We start from the raw sequence: 24766 nt of genomic DNA on the forward strand, positions 1-24766 counted from the left end.
CCAGCTAGTTTATAGCAGCATGTGAAACCCATTTCTGTGTGTGTTCTCAGACGTCTCCCTGGCAACCATGTCAGATTTCCACTCAGCCCTCCCTGCCTTTCCTGATGGGTAACTCATTTCTTTGCAGTGCTGTACTTGCAAAGACTCTTTACCACCACAGGCCCCTGATGGCAATGCCTGAAACTTTTTCCAGATATAAAAAACCCAGTCATACCTTCCAAGAAGCAAAACTGTATAGACAGCATAATTACAGGTCACATTGCTAAGAAGTGATTATATATAGATAACAAAAAAAAAAAAAAAGCAGTCTTAACTATAATTATTCCCCAATGGTGGAAATTCAGATTTTTCTTATCTTTTGGTCCCAAGATTTTATTGAATGAACATGCATTTTCATAATTAAGAATTAAAGTATTTTAAGAGATAAAATAACCATAGAATGGCTTCTTCACATGAACAAAGAAATGTACTATTTAAAAAGCATAAGGGGAGCAGAGAAATTGGGCTTTCTTTCCTCATTAGCCTTCAACAATGAACTACAGTGCTCAGGTTCCAGCGCTGCACAGTAAATTCAAGGACAGTTAAAAGGTGAAGAGTATTTAAATTTCTTCCTTTTAAGTAATTTATATTCTTCATAAAAGGGTGCATAATTTGTAGTAGAATCAGTGAATTCTAAGATTCTTAGGGAAATAGTCTGTCATTAAATCCCATTATGTTAGTAAAACCTTTCACTTTCAGAATTAGCACTACAAGTGAATGATTTCACATAAACCTATCCATTTCAGGGTGTGAAGTATTAGCAGGTAAATGCTTTTCATTAAAGGCACTATTCAGAAGAGTGATGCATTGAAACAGATGTGGCTTATATTTTCTTCTTTTCAGGTGGTTTATGATGAAGTAACAGAGCTCCAAGGACATGTCTTAATGCTGATTGTGAAGAGCAAAGCTGTATTTGTGGGAGCAATTAACATCCAACTTGGGAGTGTCCCACTCAATGAAGAAAAATGGTATCTACTAGGAAACAGCATAATTTGACCATTGCTGTGAACATATGCATTATTCATTAACCACTTATAATCTTTTCCATTTCTAGGCCTATTATCATATAACACAACATATTTATTGTCAAAGATAGGTTAGGATTTTAAGGACACAAGGAAAACAATCAGAATGAGCCTTTTGCAATTTATTCTCTACCTGTGCTTTCATTGTTTTCAAGAACTTTTTCTCCTTTATTGGAATGCTGATTATGTGAGATTTACTATGTAAAATAAAAGGACATACACTTGTAATATAGCTTTCAAGTTAAACATATGTCGCATTGTATCTTAATTGCGGATCCACAGTTAAAAGCAATATTTAATGTCTTTCAAGAAATGCAATCAAGTTTTACCAAATGATATAATAACTGTATCTTTAATGTAAATTTTAAAAATCTGTTAAGTAAATACATACACATTCACAGTCCTTTATACTGGTAAGCTCGAGTTCTGCATTATTTTCCATCAGAAAAACAGAGCATAAATGTCAGAAATTCTTAAATCCAATTGCTAGAAGAGACTTTGAGCAGATTTTTATCCTCTTCAACACCAATCAATTCGTTCTCATTGGATTTCTCACCCAGAGGCATGATCACATTTTAAACTCATTATCCCTCACCTCCAAGATCTCAAACTCTGATACTCTTATGATCAAAACTTCTTATCTTTGCACATTAGATGGTTTCCTTATTCTGAACCTACCTTCATAGTCAGTGACCAGCATAAATAATCTTACAAATTCTCCTTGTAAAGTAGCTGCAACTGAAGTCACTATGCAATATTCTTTAAGAGACTGAAATAGAAGACTTTAAATTCTTACCATTCAAATCATTGCAAGACAAATTTAAATCCTTGCTAATTCAATGTTTTCCTGTCTAAAAATTAAAGAGATTTCAGCCATTTTTTGTCTGCTCATTGTGTAACTTTTATGGTTTGAACAATTCATACTACCAGAGCATAGGTGATGGCAGTGTCATGAGGCAGAGCTCTCAGGAATGTTTCATTCTATGTACAAGAAATCAGTTTCTACTCAGGTTTGGATTATGTTACATCAGAGCAAGTAATAGGGCAGGCATCTGGCCCAATAATTAAGTTACTGCACCCCTATTAGAGTGCCTGGGATTGAAGTCTTGCCTGGATTTCCAATCCAGCTTCCTCTTAATGCACATCCTGCAAGGTGATGCTCCAGGTGATGGATCACAGTACTTGGGTCCCTGCGACCCACATAGGAGACCTACATCAAATTCTTGGCTGCTGACTTCTAGCCCCAGTCTTTACAGGCATTTGGAAAGTCAGGCAGCAGATGGAAAACACCCCCTCCCTTCTTCTCCCTCCTCTGCCATCGCCAAGTTCTCACCTCCGAGTTTCTCTTAGGACCATTTCAATCAAGTGTTTAAGAATAAACACCACTTTTGTGAAATTACTTTCTTAAATGTCACTGCCAACCTGCAGGTAGTTAGATCCTAAGGTCAGTCTTCAGCTCTAACCTGGTATTAGCCATCAAAAGTATTTGGCGCCTTCAGTAACTCTATCCTCCTCAATACACTTGCTTCTCTTGACTCCCAGCCTACCACACCATCCTATTCTACACCCTTGTATGGTATCAGCCCTTTCTTCTGTCTTCCCTTTAGGTGCATCTTGTCTATAACCTCCAGTGTCCCAGGGCTCATTCTTGGTCCTCCTCTCCATCAATCTTCGCTCCCTTAGTGGTCTCATCTCTTCTCAAGCTTTTCAGTAGCTTCTGCAAGATGATCCCCAGTTTTCTAACTCCAGCCCAGAATCCTTCCCAAATTCAGGGCTGAGTGCCCAATTACCTATTCATTATCTCCTTGATATCTAAGAAAACTCAAGTTTAGTAACTCTAAAACTAGATTGCTTATCTGCTCCCCCAACCTGCTTTCTTACAGCCTTTCCTCTTAGCTTACAGGGAAATATTCTTCAGATAACAGAATAAGTTTTCTTATTTCTCTGCTTACCCTGCCCCCTTGTAATCCAGTCCCAAAACAGCAACTGGAATGAACTTGCCATCTTCTGCTTGAAACGCTGTAGGGGCCTCTAATCTCAGAATAAAAGCCCAAGCCTTTAAAATAACCTACAAGGCCCTATGTGATATGACCTCCTGTCAGCTCCGATTCTAACCCTTATTATATCCTTCTATGCTCATGACACTCAAGCAACACTGCCCTCCTTTCTGTCCCCTGAGCACTCTAGGCATGCTGCATCCTTGACATCTTTGATCAGTCAGCTCCTTCTTCCAAAAATGTGCTTTTGTCCCATATATCTACTTGTCTAACTCTCTGACCTTTTCCAAGTCCTCCCCCAATATCTGCATCCCTACTGAGGCTACCCTGACCTTCCTAGGTGACATCGCAACCTGCCCTGTCCCCAGATACACACCAGAGATCCTTCCCATCCTGCTCTTTGTTTCTTATGCACTTAGCACTTCTGAGCACCCTATGCACTTGATATACCTTTTGTTTGCTGTACATGTTTTACCTCCCTTCACAGAACAGTAAGTCCCAGGATGATAGAATAGTTTTGTTCACTGGCAGTACAGTCTTAGGGGCAAGGGTGCCCTCATCCTGGTGCCCTCCCTAGAGAAAGTCCCACCTCCTTCAGTTGTGACTCTCAGCCAAAGACGTCAAAAGACCCACAAATAAATTCTCAGATAGCCATCACAGACAACCTCTTTTCTGGATTAGTCCCTCTGAAGTCAGACTGTACCAACACTAACAGCAAAATCTAGACCCATGGGTGACTAGGTGAAGGCTCCTTGCAGGGCACATGGGTGCAGTTGTAATGTACAATCACATGTTCACAAACATGTGTATAAGGCTACCTAGCAGACAGGAGGAACATAGGAGTAGGATAAAAATCCAGGGCCATGCAGGAGGCTGTGAGACTGAGACCAGCCCTTTTCATTCCACCACACTCCAGCATGAATCTTGGAAAAAGTCCCAGAGTTCTAAACTAAAACCCACACTTCCTAGTGTTCACATAGGTATGCATGTCATTATCTAAGAATAAAACATACCATGTTGAAGAACATTTATAAGCTTTAAGTTTAGGCAAATGTTATTTTGGCATTCATTGAATCCTCAGAATCCATTCATTGAGGTACCCATCCTACTACCTCAGAATGTGACAGTGCTTGAAAATGGAGTCACTGTTTACATAACTTAGATGAGGTCATGGAATAAGGCAAGGCCCTAACCCAATGTGACTGGTACCCTTCAAAATGCAGACATTTGGACACATAACTGAACATAGAGAATGACATAGGAACAGAAAGAGATGAGGGGGATACATCTACAAGCCAAAGAATGCTGCAGATTGCTGGCAAACTACTGCAAACCAGGACAGGACAGGAGCATGGGACACATTATCTCCAACAGGCTTCATAAGGCTCCAACAATGCTTTGATTTCTGACTTCTGATCTCCAAAGCTAGAGGGAATAAGTTCTTGTTTAAGCCTCTCAGCTTGTGACACTTTGTTATGGTGCCATAGCCAAGTTATATAGGGGGTCATTTATTGTCTTGCTTAAGCTCCACAAGTATCTGGTGTGTGTGTGTGTGTGTGTGTGTGTGTGGAGAAAATGGAGGCCTAAACAAATAGACATGCAAGTAACAAGAATAAAAAGGTTCCAAATGTTAATTCACATTCATGTAATGTTTTAAAGTTGTTAGGATTTTAGTATGTTTTATTTGCTCCATGTAAGAAATTTAAATGGTATGAGGAAAGGAGAGAATATATTGTCTGTAAAGGGTAACACTTAAAATGTCCTACAGCAGCATAGCCTTTCTATTCAAATGAAATCTTGAGTGGATATGTAAGGCATCTTCGAAACGCTCATGGAAAATGTACATTCATGAGCAAACTACACATGAATTTCAAGATTTTGTTGGCACATTGAACTTTCTGAAGTACTCACATGTATACTCCTGTATCACATACATATATACAAACATATGAGATACTGATTTCAGGTGAAGTGCACATGAGGGTCTCGAAGCACTGGATATATGACTGACCCTCAACCCCTACAACCTCTCTCCATTCTCCATCTTAAAGGCTCCTGGAAATTTCTACAAAAAACAATGACATCAAGAAGCACAGGCTGAAAGCAATTTAGAGCCACAGATAGTTACACAGCTACCAATAACACACAAATAATCTATTGTGATATCAGGGACTCAACTCCCAGAAACTATGGTTCTGGATAGAGTTTCATCCTTTTTTTTTGACAGGCAGAGTGGACAGTGAGAGAGAGAGAGACAGAGAGAAAGGTCTTCCTTTGCCATTGGTTCACCCTCCAATGGCTGCCGCGGCTGGCGAGCTGCGGCCGGCAAACCACGCTGATCTGAAGGCAGGAGCCAGGTGCTTCTCCTGGTCTCCCATGGAGTGCAGGGCCCAAGCACTTGGGCCATCCTCCACTGCACTCCCTGGCCACAGCAGAGAACTGGCCTGGAAGAGGGGCAACCGGGACAGAATCTGGCGCCCCGACCAGGACTAGAACCCGGTGTGCCGGCGCCGCTAGGTGGAGGATTAGCCTACTGAGCCGTGGCGCCGGCCGATAGAGTTTCATTCTAAAGGAAAAGGATTACTGAGGGGCCATCACTTCCCACACATTACCCAGGAGCAAAGTCAAGAAAAGGAAAAATGCCATTATTAAACCAACTCCCCAGCAATTTTAACCTTCTTATTGTAATCCAAATATTACAAACTGATACATTTCAATTGCTATCACAGGATCTGATATGTTCAACTCAGTGGACTTCCCAGTTAAATCTCAACCTAGTAGACCACAGGTTAAAGTTACTGAATTCCAAATGTGTTACAAGGATTAGCATTTGACAACAGCTGTTAAATTGCCACTTTGAACACCCATATCAGATTGCCTCATTTGTGCGTGCTGTTTCACTTTATATCCAGCTTCCTGAAGATGTGAACCCTGCAATTTAGCTGATGATAACACAGGTATGTGGGTCCCTGCCTCCCACATAAGAGATTCATATTCAGTTAAGGCTCCGACCCAGCTCTGGGTATTGATACCATTTGGGGGAAGATCTCTCTCATTTGTGTGTATATATGTATGTGTATGTGAGCACATGCACCTGTCTCCCCCCATCTTAAATTTTTAAATAAGATGAAAAAAAAATTTCAAAATCTGCTAAAAGTTCTAATGAATTTATAAATTAAAAGTCTTCATTCTAAGCACAGGTATGCCTGCCTACAATACAAACTTCACCAGATTGTGTATCTGTGATGTGTATATGCCACTTTGAAGCGACTTCAGAGTGAGAAAACACTAAAGGAGCCAAGACCAAACTTGAATTCAAGTGGCAAAATCCATAAACTTCAGTCACTCCAACCACTCAAGGCTCAGAGTTTGATGATTAAAGAAACTGCCTATTAGAGTTCAGAATTTCAAACCATGGCTGCAATCACTGAAGGGAAGTGGATTTTATTAAAATTTAAGTCAAAGGGAAATGGGGACTCTTTGTATTAAGAGAATATAACCTCTTTTTAGGCTGAGGTTGAGAAATATGTGACTTTGAGATGATTGCCTGCTCAAAAACTGAGAAAGCAATTTAAAGGCCTATGCCTATCAGATGGTGATGGTGGGGTGCTGATTTACCCCCCGAAATTGAGAAGGAACTGGAGTAGGTTGAAAAAGAGCCTATTTCTAACTATCAGAGGAAGGATAATGGGAGAAAGGAAACAGAAGATGTCTAAGTAATAATGAGAACTAGGTCTCCCTAGAAGACACCATGGGCCTTTAAAACACAGACTGGGAAAATACAAAGGGGAAATGAGATGCTCAGAGACAGGAAGGGAGAATTACAAACTTCAAAAGACAACTCACTTTTGAAGACAGCAAGAGGAAAGCTACATGTTTCAGACTAATACTTTAAAAAAAATCCTAAAAAGAGAACAGGCCAGGGTTGTGGTGCAGTGAGCAAAGCTGCCACCTGTAATGCCTCATCCCCATACAGGCACCCGTTTAAGTCCCAGCTGCTCCACTTCAATCCAGCTCCCTGCTAATGCACGTGCAAAAGCAGTGAAAGATGGCCGAAGTGTTTGGGCCCCTGCAACCACATGGAAGACCAGGAAGAAGCTCATGGCTTCTCTTGTCAGCCATGTCCAGCCCTGGTCATCATGGCCATTTGGGGAGAGAACCAGTGGATGCAATACCTTTTTCCTCTACTTCTACCTTTCAAATTAATAAAATAAATTGAAAAAGAGGAAAAGCCTTGGATAATATATGATTTCCGAGAGACCCTAATTAGAATTTTTGAAATTCCTCTTAAACTTAACAGTAGTTTGTAAAAAATAAGTGAATTGCTTTCCCTTAACCACTGGAACAGATCTTTCAATTGGTTAAGGAAATCTGGGGGCCGGCACTGTGGTTTAGAGGTTAGTGTTGCCACCTGCAGTGCCATCATCCCAGATGGTCACCAGTTTGAGTCCTGGCTCTTCCACTTCTGATCCAGCTCTCCGCTATGGCCTGGAAAAGCAGCAGATGACCCAAGTCCTTGAGCCCCTGCACCCATGTGGGAGACTGGGAAGAAGCTCCTGGCTTCAGATCAGGACAGCTCTGGCCATTGCAGCCACCTGGTGAGTGAACCAGCAGATAGAAGACCTCTCTCTCTCTCTCTCTCTCTCTCTCTCTCTCTCTCTCTCTGCCACTGCTTTTCAAGTAAATAAATCTTTTAAAAAAAATGAAACTCTGGTCAGATTTGAAAGACAAATCCAAGAAATGTGAGTATAAAGAATTTTAAAGACTGATATGAGTTTACAAAGCAGACAATTATTGCCAGGGAAGTTGTCTGAGGAAACAGATCTGGACAAGTGATAGAACTCTGCTCTGGGTAAAAAGAAAAGTCCTTTTTGAAAGGGAAGTCAGGCCAGAGGATTACAGATGAGGACATGGCCTGGATCAGATGCTGGGCTCTTGGGATTGGAGTCTTTCAAGTGCAGCTGTCCTACTTAAGATCAATATTGTCAACACTTGTTTCAACAAGGAACGTGTGCCAAACTTGGAACTCAATGATTTCAGCTCTACCAACATGGGACCAACTCAAGAAAAACTGGAGAGTAGCGGTGGGTGTTTGGCTCAGCAATGAAGACACCCACATCCCAAAGCAGAGTTGGGGGTTTCAGTCCTGGCTCTGCTTCCTGTACCACTTCCTGCTATGCACATTCTGGGAGACAGGTCATCACCCAAGTGAATACATTCTTGTGGACAATCCAGAGAGAGTTCTGAGATCCTGGCTTCAGTCTTGGCCCTGTCACAGCTGTTTGGAGATTAAACCAGTGGATGGAAGATCTCACTCTCTCTCTCTTGCTCTACATCTCAAATAAAGACATCAATAATTTTCTAAAGCAGTGAAATCAAAATTTAAGTTTTATGTTTTCTGATTTGATATCTAATCTATGCAGTACAAAAAAACATGTTACATATGAGTGAAGTTAACATCTTCCTGCAGAATATGTTATGTATGTTTCTGCCGAACAGTTGTCTTTCTACTTGAATTCTTTACTTTAGTCACAGGTTTGAGCCTCCAGTAAAGTCAAAGAATGGTATTGCAAAAATTAAAAGGAAAAAATGTAGGGAAGGAGCATATTAAGTATCATTATGTGTTTAGATCTGTGTGTATGAAATACATATAATCTGTTCTCTTTATCTCTTTATATAAATAAATAAAAAAAAAGCTTTGAAATTAGTATACTAATAAACCAAGTGTCCAGGTCAGAGAGCAAAGGAAAAGTTCAAATAAAAAGAGCATGAAGGTTCAGGAAAACTCAGGTGAGTTCAAGACCAATAGAGGAGGCTGAATTAAAGCTATAAACCCAGCCGAGCCTACCTGAAAGGATATACAGACACTAAGATGAGGATACCAAAAGCATTCTGTGCATACTTTGAAGGAAAAAAGACTGACTACAACTGAAGAAAATGTTATTCACGATATCTGAGTTTTAAAAGGTGAGAAAACAGTGTTCATGGGCATAGGGGGATCTGTTAGCTTGGGGTACTCCTAAATAGTCAACCTCAAGCAGGAATTACTTAAAGGAAAGCTCTATCCACTTAAGATAAAGAAACTTAATACACTGGGAAGGTAAATAAACTGACTCCCTAAGAAGCAGTTTTCCCAATGTTTTTACATCAAGGGTTAGGTGCATGTCCAGCATGTAGAAAAAGCATAGCAAGAGGGCCCACACTGCTTGCAATCTCCATCCAGGACACAGAAAATGGGCAGCAGGATCTTTAGGACTCCAGCATCACCCATCTTCATGCATTACATGTTTAAAACTCTAACTCTGATTTCTTGCTTTCCTTGGTCGACTGGTGGCCTGTCCCCCATCTAGAAGTCTTGTAAGATCAGCCCTCCTGGAAAATCCTTCAAAAAATAATCAAATTATTTCAGATTCTCTTCCCCTGTTCTTGCACCCCTCTCATAAGCAAGGCTATAGGATTTAGCTAATAATGTCTTGAAGATCATATGGTGAAATTATTCATCCTGCCTAGACTCTTACTCATCAGAATCACTAAATGCAGGTTCTAATAAAGAATATGCTCCCAATAAACCTGCAGCTGAAACACAGGCATTCCCTAGTACACAGGGGCCAACTGAGAGTTCCCAAAAGCCATAGCTGTAAGGAGTTGGGCTAGTTGGAGATTATCACTCAGTGTATGGAATAGTTGTCCAGATGTCAAAACTGACAAAGGATCAATTAACTGTCAGAAAAAGAATTCTAAGCAATTTAAGTAATCTGCCCTATGGAAGTTAGAGCATAACTACCAATCCTGAAGTATGACTTATATAGTGACTTCCTCCTGAAAAGAAAACCTGATAAACACTACCTCAGAGCAGGACGGTCAATGTCAACACTGACAAGCCAAGATGATCATGCTTGCCCTTAGGAAGATGTGATCAAAATGGCACTTGTCCTCCAGACCTTTCTTCCAACTTGTAACCATGGGAAAAATATTCTCCCAACAAATAAAAGCCCAAGACAAGATGTCTTCACTGCTGAATTCTACCAGGCTTAAAGAACTAGTTCCAATTATTCTTATTCAATTAAAAGCAAGGGAATCCTCCCAAAGTCCTTCCATGATGACAGCATCATCTTAATTCCAAAACCAGAAAAGATGCAGAGCTAAAGAAATATAGACCAATATCCCTGAGGAAAACAGATGCAGAAATCCTCAACAAAATCCTAGCCTATAGAATCTAGTAACACATCAGAAAGATCACCCACCCAGACCAAGTGGGATTTATCCCTGGTATGCAGGGATGGTTCAATATTTGCAAATCAATGTGATACATCACCTTAAACTGAACCAAAAACCGTGATTATTTCACTAGATGCAGACAAAAGATTGATAAGATACAAAATCTTTTCCCAATAAAACTTTTAAGCAAACTGAGTGTAGAAGGAACATTCTTCAACATAGTCAAGGCCATTTATGACAAACCCACAGCCAGCATCCTATTGAATGGGGAAAAGAGGGAAGCATTTCCACTGAGATTTGGTACCAGACAGGGATGCCCACTCTCACCACTGCTATTCAATATAGTCCTGGAAGTTTTACCCAGTGGCATTAGGCAATACAAGTCAGAGGGATACAAATTGGGAAGGAGGAAGTCAAACTATCCCTATTTGCAGATGACATGACTCTATGTATAGCGTATCCAAAAGACTGCACTATGAAACTCAGAAACGAGTTGGGTAAAGAGGCAGGATATGAAATCAACACACACGATACCCTTTGTATACCTAGAAGTTCCTTCTCAGCCATAGCATTATCTAAGATTAATCCCATTCATAGTAGCCATAGAAAAAAATTCAATACATTGGAATATATTTAACCAAGGAGATGAAAGATTTGATGAAAATTATAGAATTTCTTTAATGAAATTGAAGACACAAAAGAAAATGAAAAATCTTCCATGTTCATGGATTGGAAGAATTACTCTCATCAAAATGTCCATATTACCTAAACCATTTTACAGATTTCGTGCAATCCCAATCAAATTACCAGTGACATTCTTCTCAAATATAGAAAAAACAATGCTAAATTCATATGGAAGCAAAAGAGACCCTAAATAGCTAAAGCACTCTTCAGCACCAAAAAGAAAGCCTAAGGCATCACAACACCAGATGGCAACATACAGTGCAGTTATAATTCAAACAGCCTGGTACTGGCACAAAAATATACATGTAGGCCAATGGAACAGAATAGAAGCCCAGAAATCAACCCACACATCCACCACTACCATTGACAATGGAGTTTACATATATGTATTAATCAATCCCTGGAAAAAGGGAAGTCTTCAAACAATACTTGGAAAACTATTTCTGCATGCAGAAGTATGAAACAAGACCCTTACCTTGCACCTTACATAAAAATCAACTCCTAATGGAACAAGGATCTAAATCTATGACCTGAAACCATCAAATTACTAGAATAGAACATGGGGATAATCTTCCAAAGACACTGGCAGAGGCAAAGATTTCCTGGAAAAGACCCCAGAAGCACAGGCAATCAAAGCCCAAATAGACAAATGAGATTGAAAAACTCCTGTGCTGCAAAGGAAACACTCAGCACAGTGAATAGGCAAGTGACAAAAAGGGAGAAACTATCTGCAAACTATGCAACTGATAAACTATACAATCTATAAAGAGCTCAAGATTCTCAAACAATCCAATCAGGAAATGGGCAAGGGACTTGGACATTTTTCAAAAGTGGAAATTCCTATGTGTCTGTTGGCCATTTGAACATGTTCACAATCACTAGACTTTAGAGAAAGGCTAATCAAAACTACAATGAGGTTTCACCTCACCCCACCCCAGTTAGAATGGCTTGCATACAGATAATAAATGCTGATGAGGATGTAGGGGAAATTGTTCTCTAACCCAATGTTGATGGGGAAGCAAACTAGTACAGCTACTGTGGAAACAGTATGGAGACTCCTCACAAAGCTGCAAATAGATCCATCATATGACCCAGCAATCCCACTCCCAGGAACTTACCAAGGGAAATGAAATGAGCATAGGAAACAGTTTTCTATACCTCTGTAGCTCAATTCACAAAAGCTAATATATGGAATTGACCCAAACATCCATCTACTGTATAAAGAAGACTTAGTAAAAATACACTATGGAATACTACTCAGCAGTAAAAAAGAATGAAATCTGTTCTTTTTGAAAAAAATGGATGCAATTGTAACCATTATTGTTAGGGAACCATTCACGGAGAAAGTAACTGTAGCGCCATTTGAAAGAAAGTAACTGCGCAGTAGAAAAGTAACCACGCTAGCTCCTAAGCTTTGAAAAGGGACTGCCTAACTAGATGGCCTAACCACAAACCACAAACTTTTGTTGCCATGACTATGGGACCCTGGGAGGTTGGCGTGTGGGTGGGGCTAGCCTCTAGAAGCTGTATATAAGGGGACCCTCAGGCGCTGTAAACTAGAGGTTGCTCAGCCTCTCTCTTTGGTCAGTAGTGCCTTGTGCCCCCAGGGAGAAGCTCCTGGTCCGTAGCACCTAGTGCCTGCAGGAGCAGGCTTGAGCAATCTCTCCTCCTAGTCACCTAAGAGTACCAATAAAGTGTGTTTAGCTTGACCTTCCTCAGTCTCCTCGACTCTTCCTTTGTGGCAACCTGGCCAATTCCCAGAGGGGGAGATCCTGACAGTTATACTTAGTGAAATAATCCAGTCCCCAAAAGACAAATATTATCTCTTCCTTGACATGTGGTAACTAATAAAGCTCAAAAAATGTACAATTATTTGCATCACCATCTGCATAAATTTTTTCCTGTGTATTATCTGTTGAGAGGAAGTATCTTAAAGTCTAAATCAACTTTATTATCTTGCAATCACATAGAAAATACTTAGATGGCACATTGTTATTAGTTGCATTTTGTTGAAAGAAATTATGAATGGTTAAGTAACAAAAAATCTGTTTATGGTTGAAATAGTCATTTTTCTGTTAAATTATTGTTTTTAGCCATTGAAGGCATTCCCACTAAACTGGGGGCTTTTTGCTTTTTATTATTAAACTTCTTATTCAATGAAGTATTAAGCCTTTTCACTGTTCTGTAAATTTAAAATGTTATCTCAAAAAATTAAAGGAAGGAGGTTCAGGAAGTAAGGAGGGAGGGATGGTAGAAGGGATTATTAGTAGTTGTAGCATCTACAAGTCGTTGAATCTGTTAAAAATTAGTAAGATAAAAATGGAATTGAAGAAAAATTACTGTTTATACTTGTATTACTTTATCAAAATTATTACTTATAACAGACCATACATGATACCATTTACCATGCTAATTAATAGTAAAGGAGTGACACCAGCCAAAACGGTAGAGAAGTAGAGTTTAGTTTTCCACGTCCCACAAAATAGCAAATACACCATCAAAAATACAATTAACTATGTACAAACTATGAAAACTAATAAAATTCATAGCAACACAGTGAATTCTTTACAAGACGTAAAAATAGCTGATTTTTAGTTAGAGACTTTGGCATTCAACTCACCCTGGTCCCATTCCCTGCTACCTGGGTTAGCATTTTTAGGCAGCCCTATAGACAGTAATTTTATGTTCTTGGAATAGGTTCCTAATATGGAAGGAAGCAGAATGGATCTTATTCTGAACAGAAGGGACTGTGGCTGTTTCCTCTAACTGGGCTGCTATTCCCTGGAGAATCTGTTTAAATGGTTTCTCTTTGTCTGTCTACCCTGGAACTGAGTGCCAAGGTGACAGCCCAGGGAGAATTTGTCAAAGACATTCAGGAGCAAACATGTTCGCCTATCAGTCACAGCAGCAAAGCTAAGTGCAGAGTCTGAGAGGAAAGGCTAGAGAAAGCTTCTTCAGGCAACAAGGGCTTTGGAAGTGCACATGAGTGCCCGGAAATCCAAAGACTACACATGCCCAGGGCTTAGATTGTACACAGAGGAAAAAAAAAAAAACACCACTAAGACACACTGCTCTCATCTCCAGCCGACCTTCAGGAGTTACAGACACAGAGTGAAGGCTAAGGCAGACTCTTCAGCTTTTGGCTGAGTGCCGAAGGCAGGTCCCAGCCATCAGGCACACAGAGCCCCTCTGCAAAGACTGGAATGTTTGTTTCATTTCCAGAAGCTTAAAGAAATTTTTTAAGATTTTAAAAGTCAGGCATACAAAGAAGGGGAGACTGAAGGAGATCGAGAGAGGTATCTTCTATCTGCTGGTTCACTCCCCAAATGGCCACAATGCCTGGGGCTCAGACAGGGCTTGGGCCCTCTTCTGCTGTTTTCCCAGGCCATTAGCAGGGAACTGGATTGGAAGCAGAGCAGCCGGGACTGGAACCAGCGCCCAAACGGATGCCAATACTGCTCGTGAGGCTTAACCTTCTACAGCACAGTGCCAGCCCCTAAGAAAATCTTTTAAATCATTAGCTAACTACTAAGCTAACAGATACTTCAGACACAGTAAAGAATGCACATTTTAGTAATAATTCAGAAAAAAAGCTATAAGCCAGCATTGTGGCAAAGTAGGTCAAGCCACCTGATATGCCACCAGTATCCCACATGGGAGCTGTTTCATGTCCCGGCTGCTTCACTTCTGAACCAATTCCTTGCTAATGGTCTGGGAGGGCAGCAGAAGACAGCCTAAGAGTTTGGGTCCCTGTCGCCTACGTCAGAGATCGGGAAGAAGCTCTGGCTCTGAGCTTCAGCATGGCCCAGCCCTGGCCATTGCAGCCATCAAGGAAGTCAATCAGCAGAGGGAAGACTTTTTCTCTTTCCCCCTTCCCTCTAACTCCGAGTTTCTTATTAACCTTTTTTAAAAGCATAAGACAAATAATCACTGCAATAAGCAGCACCAACAAAACCCCAGGGAGTGGCACCTGTTGGCACAGTGGTTAAGATGGCACACTGGACAACTTGACCTCCTCATTGGCACACCACAGTTAAGGTCTCAGCTCTGCTTCCAGTTTCAGCCTCCTGCTAATGCACACCCTGGGAAGCAACAGGTATTGGCTCAAGTGCTTGGGTCTCTGCCACTCACGGGGGAGACCCGGACTGACTTCCTGACTCCTTGCTTCAGCTTGACCCAGCCCCAACTGTGGACAGACAGTTGGAGAGCAAACCATCAGATGGAAAACCTTTGTGTCCATATCTGTTGCTCTTTTAAATATAGATTTAAGTAGAAAAAGGAGAAGCTAATCTCCAGAGCAGCTACTTTCCAGTGTTCAGAATGTCCTGTCTTCAAGATACTTTATGAAACATGCAAAAACATATGCCCAATACACATAAAAGAAACTAATAGAAATTATTCCTGAGGAAGCCTATCTGTTAATCAACAGACTTTAAGTGAAATATGTAAATATGCTTAAAGGCCTACGGAATTTTTTTTTCCTTTTATTTAATATAAATTTCCAAAGTACAGCTTATGGGTTACAATGGCTTTTTCCCCTCCATAACTTTCCTCCCACCTGCAACCCTCCCCTCTCCCGACCCCTCCTCCCTTCCATTCACATCAAGATTCATTTTCACTTATCCTAAAGAAATCTTCTAGAATGGTATCCAACCAAATAGAGGTCTACAAAGAGACAGACTTTCTAAATATGAAATAATGGATTTAAAAATTATAAAAACTAAAAGACATTCAGCTGAGCAGTTAAGAAGCCTGCGTTCCATATCAGAATTCAAGTTCAATGTCCAGCTCTGGCTATTAGCTCCAAGCTTTCTTCTAGTCCAGACCCTGGGATGCCATGGGATAGCTCAAGTAATGACTTTTCTGTCACCCACATAAGAGAGCTGGATTGACTTCCCAGCTCCTTGCTTTGTCCTAAGTTCAGCCACAACTGTTGCGGAACTTTTAGAAGTGATTCAGTGGTTCTAAGTATTCTACCTGCCTCTGATTTTTTTAATAATAGTAACTGAAATGGAATACTTACAAGGAAGATTCAGCAGGAGACTTAATAAATAATCACATACTGTCAGTATTCTCTATAGAATATCACACTGAAGATTTTAATATTGTTTATTTTCAAGAAATAGAGAAGGAGTGATGGATCTTCCATCTGCTGGTTCACTCCCCCAGTGACTACAAAACCTCGAGCAAGGCCAGGCTGAATGCAGGATCCAGGAACTCCATCCAGGTCTGCCATGTGAATGACAGGTACCCATTCACTAGAGCTATCATCTACTGTCTACACAGGCTCCTTAGAAGGAAGCAGGATCAGAAGTGGGGCCACTAGTTCACATCATAAGGATACAGCTTAATCTGCTCCAACACCAAGCCAGCCCAAAACATTATTTCTTAATAAACAGACATGAAGTTTTTATCAAGTATTTCCATTCACCAGAAATTTCCCTATTAATAACTCCCAGGAAAGTTGAAGAAACTACCTTCACCATTTTACCTGATTGGGTTTCCTAATTCCCTATTTAAGTTATTCAAATAAAGAACATTTTTGAAAGGAAATCCTAGCTCACTTAATAGAAGCCAGGTGAAACACCCAGCTGCATACATGGAGCATGAGAATTATTTAGGCAAGACAGGAGCCAGCCACATCACTAACCTGCCTGCCATCTACCATCTGAAGTGCCAGGGCTGCAGTCCATCAGTCCCTTGCCTTCTCCAAGGAGACCATGACTGCTGGACTACGACCTTCAAGAACCCTCAAGGCAGGGAATCCTACAGATAATGTCTCCATACGTCAAGGTGCTGACCTCAGGCCAACTCTCCTCTGGCCAATTAAGCACATTTATCATTCTCATAGAAGCGCTCACACCTACAGCTTTAAGTAGTGCTCAGGGGTAATTTCAGGCTTACCCAGCTCGAAAGCACATTTGCCCACTATTAATGTGCGAGTAAGACTTGGTTCCCTCAACTCATACCAGATGTTGAACCCACAACGTGTTACCTTCAAAGTGATCCCATCTTGTGATGTGTTGCTGGTGGGAGATTTGATCTACTTGTGCTTCTGGGAATTGGGTCTAGCAGAAGGTCTTCAGGTCACTGGTCACTGCAAATGAAGACTTACTCTTGGAAGGTTGTTATTACAAGAGGATGCGTTATGTAAGCTGAACATGCTCCTTATGTGTCTCTCGGCTCCCTCTGTCAACACGTCATTGTTCCTCTGCACGTGCTCCACCAGATACCATACTAACGGAGCTACCCAACCTCCAACCGTGAGTCTCTAAGATAAAATACACCTTCTTCCCTCCTCAGAGACTCCGCCCTTGTGTTTTAGTTAAGTAATGAAAAGTGGATGATATACTTACTCATTAGAATATAGCACACACCAGCCATAAACACTGATCAATCTTTCTTCAATTCCAATTATAAGTGTAAGCAGAGAAAAAAATTATCTGATACATAAGAGAGCCAAAGAGAGGCTCTAGATAAGTAAATGGAGTAACTGCCCTCATTGAGAAAAAGCTAATGCATAATATAAAAACAGCTTTCATATGGCAGTTAGACCTCAAGCACTTTCCAGATTATTTATAGACAGTTAATTTAGTCCTTGAAACAATTATTTTGATTCCCTCCATTGGAACACTAAAGCAAAAATAAGAAGTGCATCATTTGCCCAAGATCCCACAGCTAGAAGGAAATAAAGAACACGGAGCAGGAAACCATAGATTGGAAGCTCTGGTGTCTCTTCCTCTTCTACAGATTCATTACTTCTATCATAGGACTCCACCCTCAAACTTTTAGCAAAACCTGACCCACATCCCAAAGACCTCACCTCCTAATACCATCCCACTGGGGATTAGGGCTTCAAAATATGAATATGATCTTGGGAAAGTTAGGGAAGACACAAATATTGAGTCCATGACAATCATTAGATAGAAACATGCTGCCTGGAACACACACGCGCACACACACACACACACACAGGTCAATGTCAGAATGAACACAGAAAAAAGCCAGATTATTGATTTAATCACTTCGCTTGTCTGTGTTAGAGAACTAGACTTAAGTTTTTTGCTTTTTATTAATATAAACAGATTATTTCATTGATACAACTCCAAGCAGATCACCATACTTCCCCCTCCCAGCTGCTGCAATCTCGTTTGCAAAAGATTCAATGAGCTCCAAAAAGAGAAGAACCTGCCCAAGATAACTTCAGAATATTATAAAAAAGTATTTCTTAGCCTTCTTATTCATGTTTGTCTTTATATTCAAAATCTTCAGGAATCGCTATGAGGGTTACATTAGTGAATAGCAAGCCCCTAACACATTTGCAGAATACAAGTACAAAATATATTTATTATTTTTAATGTCAATATTAATTTTACCATTACCATCATGAGTAACAGGCATAGATACACTGATGCTCGGCCCAGCAACCCATCACATTTTCACCATGAACCACTCAGGAACATTTTGCTTTGCCAGAACCACCATTGTTAAACTGTCAATCATCCTTTCACCCGAGTTCCTTTACTTGAACCAATCTTTCACTTGGGAAAACAACTTTAGAAACATAGCTTCCAGCTACATTTATTATGAGCATCAGATGAAATAAGGAGTGTAAATGCATTTGGTAAACTAAATGCTATACAAAGAAAATCCTTTTTTTAAAACATCAAGTTGAATCCACAATAGAATGAAGAGGGCTGGAAAAAATACACACCTATCAGAGAAGTACCTGGTCAGCAGGGCAGCCTTTGTGTGCATGAGCAGTGTTACAGAGAAAGACTGCACCCGGGAGAAGTGAGGCCAGGACCCCAGACTTCTACAGTCCTATAGGATAGGCACCATGTACAGTAGGCAGCCCTGTGTGGCTACTTAAATGAACTAAAACCAAACTAAAAGTTCAGTTCTCCAGGGAGCACGAGCCACGCCACACATGGTGAGGAGACACGTGAGAGGAGCGGCTATCTCCTTGAACAGAACACATATAGACTAATTCCCCTGTTGCAGACAATTCCAGAGGACGGTATATCTCTAGAGAGGAGGGAGATTTGAATTGTTTTCAAAATGTAAAGAAGCTCTTAGCCCATTCTGGCTGCTAAAAATATGATAAATTTATTACTTCCAGTTCTGGAGAGTGAGAAGTCCAAAGTTAAAGAAGCAACCGACAGCGTGTCTGGTAGAGACCCTGTTCTAAAAGAGAGCACCTCCGTATCGCAGCCTCCTCACATGGTGGAACCGACAAAGCAGCTCTGGCCTCTTTTATAACAGCACTAATCCCAAACACATGAGCTCCACCCGCACGCCCTGACCACCTCCCAGATGCCCCACCTGCAATACCGTCTTGTGGAGGGTTAGCACTCAATATATGATTGGGTTGTGCAGGGGTCAACACAAAACTTCAAAACCTTAGCATAGACAAACCTGAATTAAAAGTGACAAATTTATTTTGTGAGCAGTCATGATTTATGGTTTCATAGTTTTGAACATTCCCAGATTTAAAGAATTAGCATATATTACTTCAGAAAATGGTTTTTGTTATTGTTTTTAATGAGAAAATACAGCTGTCTGTTCATTATAACTTAATTCTCAATACTTCTATTAAGTCAGTCTTCACTGCCCATCTAGCCAAAACCTGTCTTGAAATTAAAATAAAGGCTAAGCTCTGGATTGATTGTTTCTTTATTTTTCCTCATTATGATACGTGCTAGCCAACTCATTTCTTGCTAGATCATTTAATGTGCTATCTCTGATTATGTAAGTCTCAATACAGCATCTGGAATTAAATCAAAGAACTTGAGACAGAGAAAACTAGCAGAAATCGAGATGAAAACAACCACATAAAAATAAATTTGTTTAATGTAATACACTTGTAACATCTCCTACCTGGAGGCTGATTCCTACTCACTCCTCATCACACATGAATGAATATAAAAGAAAATCAGTACATTTATTTTCATCCTTCAACATTTTCTTAACTGACATTGACTTTCTTATTGACTGGAATCAGAGGGCATCACATTGCAGAACAATCCCACCACGAGGGAACTTCACTGGCAGGGAACCAGAGGGAAGATGCCCTGGACTCTGTTCTTTCAGTCTGGTGGGCTTCTCCCCATGACCTAACCCACCAGGAATCCAGGGAGCACAAAAATCCTTTGATGCAGTTCAGGCAGTACGTGAAACAGGGTGCAGAGTAGGTCTGCAGGAGCTCATGGACAGGTCTGACTCAAATGAAACTGATCAAGGGTGGATTTCTGGAAGAACTGAGTTATGAAGGCTAAATTCTGCACAGATTGGTTCTTCACCAAGAGAACCACGTAAAATAAAGATTTGCCAATATGGTGCATGCAAGAGAATTTTAAAAAGCAGATTAATTCAGCTAAAGCAGAAAAGTTTTAGAAATTTTTTCATAAATGTATGAGGAAGACAAGCTTAAGAATGGAATTTACTGAAGTTTTTAGTGGCTAGATTCATATACTGCCTCCCCTAAATTGGTAAAGAACCATTTCCACACCACCCCAATTCTGTTATCAGTTATGTTGGCAATCATTTTCACACTATAACATTAAATTTCATGCTTACAATGGCATGTAACCCATTGACATATTATATATATATATATGTATGTATATATACACCCACCCACATTAAGAGAATACAGGAGGCGGGTTTCACGGCACAGCAGGTTAAGCTGCTGCTTGGGATCCCCATATTCCACGCCAGCTTGAGTCACAGCTCCTCCACTTCTGATCCAACTTTCTGTCAGTGCACTCTGGGAGGCAGCAGATGATGTCTCAAGTGCATGGGCCCCTCTCAACCCAGATGGGAGACTCAGATGGAGTTCCTGGCTTCTGGCCTTGGCCTGGCCCAGCCACAGCTTTTGCAGGCATTTGGGGAGTGAATCAACAGATGGAAAATCACTCTCTCTCTCTCTCTTTTTCTCTTTCCCTTTCTCTTTCTCTCTCTCAATCTCTGTGTGTGTCACACTCTTTCAGCTAGATGAAAATAAGCATTTTCTTTTCAAAAGGGAATCTAAAGTAGGACAATTTGTTGCTGTATGAAAATATCTGAAACAGAGATATTTCACCAAGATAGGACTTTTGTCTCAGCATCCACTAGCCTGTGAAGACACCTGGGATGGAAGACAACGTGAAGAGAGGAACTGGCCTGGGTGTGTAAGCCCTCCCTATGGAGGCTACAGTCATGTGAGCAGAGCCATCTCAGCACAGCCCCAGTACATGCTGCACTGTCCAACACAGCTGTCTGTAATGATGGAAATGCCCTGTGTTTACCCTTTTTGTGAGGTAACCACTACCCATGAGTCATATAAAACACTATAAATGTGGCTGTGAAATTGAATTCAAATTTTTATTTAATTTTAATTAAATAGTCAAATTGGATCTAGCCTAGAGGGCTATACCACATATAAAACCTCAGCCAAAACCAGCAAATCCAGCTAGTCTGGCCATGTTGCAGTATCCTGGACAAATAAGTGGCTATTTCAAGCCACTGTGCTTTGGGGTGATCTTTATGACCATGATAGAACCATGGGAATATTAGAATCATACCATGAAAGCCAGTCAATAGATCTCTGGCTTCCTCATTCTCCCTGCTTTACATGGTTATCCTTAAGAGCTGCTGACAGATATCTTGGGACCATGAAGTGAGAGACTGCGGGAAATGCAGCCAAAATTGAATATATGGAACTGAGAAAATGAGAGAGATAAACCATGTACGAATCACATTGCTTGAATCCTGGGTCAAACCTCTTTAGAAGCAGAACACCTGTTCAACTTGGTAATGGAAGCTTACAAATTTGATTGCTTAAACCAATTTAGGCCAGGGTCTCTGTATTTGCAATTGTAAGAATTCTATATAGTCTGTGACCCACCTTTAATTTTCTTGCAGATGTTCTTTTAGCAATCTGAGAATCAGTCTTTCAAAGATATTGACAACTTTCTTCTTCATAATATGGTTGGTCGTTGCCTTGGTAATTCCTCATTGTGTGCCTCCCAAACACCTAAGGACCTTGTTTTTCTCCTGTTTTGATTTACACACTTGGTGGTAATGGCAATTTTAGAGCTGTACTTGAGAGCAGATTATCTTCCTTATTCTAAATTGACTCCAATGTAGATTTCAAAGAATAATCAGTTAAGCAACAATGAGGTAGGAAAATAAAGACTACAATATACAATGTAATAAATTACTAGATTACCTACCCACTAGATATTCCTAATATTTCACCCTTATTTCCTTAGCAGTCCTGAATTACGAAGTAGATGTTACAGGAATTACAAAATCAAGAGGGAAAGATTGTGCTGGGGAGCAGTCTGAAAGCGACATGCCTGCTGAAGATTGATCATAACCATTAAAACAGTAAATAGCAGAAAGATTTAAGCATGATATCTTTGGATGATACTTCAAATTCTTAAAGGTTACAAAAGCGACTGTTTTCCAGTTCCCCAAACATTTGGTTCAAACAGTTTATTACTTATTGAACAAATACTGGGTTTTCACTATTTAAAAATCACCCCAGATTACCCCAAGAGGAATGAGAATGTGTGTGTGTGTGTGTTTTCCCAGTAGGAAAATAAAAGGTATCTGAGAAGAAACCTCATTCTCTCCAGAGAGTTTTAGGTGTATCAGGGTAATCTGTACCAGGGGCTTGGTTGAACATGAGACACTATAGCATTCCAACAGGAAGTCCTGGTCAGCTTGGTTAACACAATCTGATGCACAAACATGTAGGCGCTTTGCATCTAGACAGCCAACTCTAAACCAAGCACAGAGGGAAGACTGGCAAGGAAGACTTGGTTTCTAGAAATCTCAACCAAGCACATAACTCACAGGCTGAATCATCAGAGTGCAATCAAACTGGTGATGGCTGAGGGTGCACGGAAAGCACCTGGAGGCCTTGAAAGAGTACAGTCGGCTTGGCTGCATATTCTGACCTAATTTAAGAGAGCCCGAGAATTGCATTTCTTAAAATATCCCCACATGATGATGTTGTCTCTGGCCTGAGGATCACACTTTGAGTGCAGAGCATTAGAATAACCTGAAGAGCTTCTAAAAATCACAGTGCTTAAGCAGAACGCCATGCCATTTTCATCAGAATCTCTAAAAATGGGACAAAGACAGTATTTTCTTTAATGTCAAGAAATGATTCTGGAGTGCAGAAAATGTTAAGAACCACTGGTTTCTACTAAGAACAAAAATCAGCATTTGAGTGTTCTAACTACATAGGTAGCTCTCAGAAATTCAAGCACAAATCTATCCTTTGTGTTGGTTTAAATATCTAACTGTTAACTTCAGCATCAAATATATGAAATTATTTGTGAACATGTATATGTATGCATGTATGCTTATGTATGTGGTATATGTGTTTGTGTTTACACAAATTCATTTTAATAAACCTCTCAAAGAAGTGAGTTAACACTTAAAAATACTTTTAATCAGAAGTCCATATTCCAGAGGAGGTGACTCTGGAATATATAGCAAAGTGTTTTACATATCCCTGCCTATATGTACACAACAGAGTATGTCACATAGATTAAGGGAGATGAGAAACATAATCTTCATCAGTCAAATGAATGGTATTCAGCATAACTGTGTTGGCTATAAACATTGTCCAAGTTTCTAGCAAGCTCAGCAGCCAGTCCACAAGAGTGCTTTGTGCCCACCATTCATTCAATCCTGTGTCCTGCAGGGTGCAGAGGCTTCTATCGCTTGACCTGATCTGAGGGCTGGCTAATCCTGCTGTCTGAACACACAGTGTTACATCTGAGTTAAGTAATCCTTTTGTGTACCACTGGTACATGTTACAGGCTAGAACACCCAAAAGAGAAGTGGCATTATACTGCAGTTTGCAAGATGTGTATTTCTTCAACTTTTTTTAAGACATAATTGAACTTCATTAAGCCTCACATGTTCAGAATGCACAATTAGTTCTCCAATACTTCTCACATACATATACTCCCATTAAACCATCACTACAGCCAAGATAACATCGCCATTACTGTCAAAAATTTTCCTGTGATTCTTTTTAATCCATTCCTCCTTCCATCCTGACCTCATTCACTAATTTCCTGCTGTTCTGCATTGATACATTTCAATATATGGAGCTACACTATATGTACTAATATTTGCCTTAATTCTTTCATCCCTTTTAATGATTTTCAGATTCAATGATAATAATACATGCATCCACAGTGTATTCCCTTATTGCATTAAATAATTTTCCATTGTGTGGATATAATACAATGTATTATTTATTCACCTAGTAATGAACATTCAAGCTGCATACATTTGGGGACAATATTATAAACAAAGCTGCTACAGACAGTCATGTGAAGTCTCTGTGTAGACATGAAATGGTTGAATCATGTGGCAAGTGTGTGTTCAATTTTATAAGAAACAACCACAGAGCTTCCAAAGTGATTGTTCCATTTTACATTCCACTGTATAAGAGGGTTCTTGTTCTCTACATCTTGCCAAACATTTGCTATAGTCAGCTTTACTGTATTTTAACCAGTCTAATGATAACTCATCATAGTTTTAATTTCCATTTTCCTGACAATGAATGATACTGGGTATCTTTTTCTATGTTTATTCGCCATTCACACATTTTCCCTGAGGAAGTGTTCACATACCTTGCACACTTTTCTTACCAGATCATTTTATTATTATTAGCTTATAAATACTCTTTATAGTCTGAATAAAAGTTCATTAATGTATGTTAAAAGTATTTTTTCTACTCTGTAACTTGCCTTATCATTTTCAAGAGTTCTTTTTAAAAATTGTTTTGAG

The 24766-nt window shown here is 40.1% G+C and overlaps 1 protein-coding gene across 2 annotated transcripts in view; it reads left to right on the forward strand.

The window, feature by feature from the left end:
• Positions 1-4591, forward strand: part of PIK3C2G (phosphatidylinositol-4-phosphate 3-kinase catalytic subunit type 2 gamma) — a 464615-nt gene extending 460024 nt beyond the window's left edge. The window contains exon 34 of one of the 2 annotated variants that reach the window (XM_051850300.2): positions 883-4591. In XM_051850300.2, the coding sequence (XP_051706260.2) occupies positions 883-1035 (153 nt within the window). In that variant the 3' untranslated portion in view covers positions 1036-4591. The remainder of the gene's footprint in view (positions 1-882) is intronic. The other variant, XM_017343356.3, reaches the window with a different exon arrangement.
• Positions 4592-24766: the final 20175 nt, after the last annotated feature.

Source organism: Oryctolagus cuniculus, chromosome 9, assembly GCF_964237555.1.
Source record: "Oryctolagus cuniculus chromosome 9, mOryCun1.1, whole genome shotgun sequence".
NCBI lineage: Eukaryota > Metazoa > Chordata > Mammalia > Lagomorpha > Leporidae > Oryctolagus > Oryctolagus cuniculus.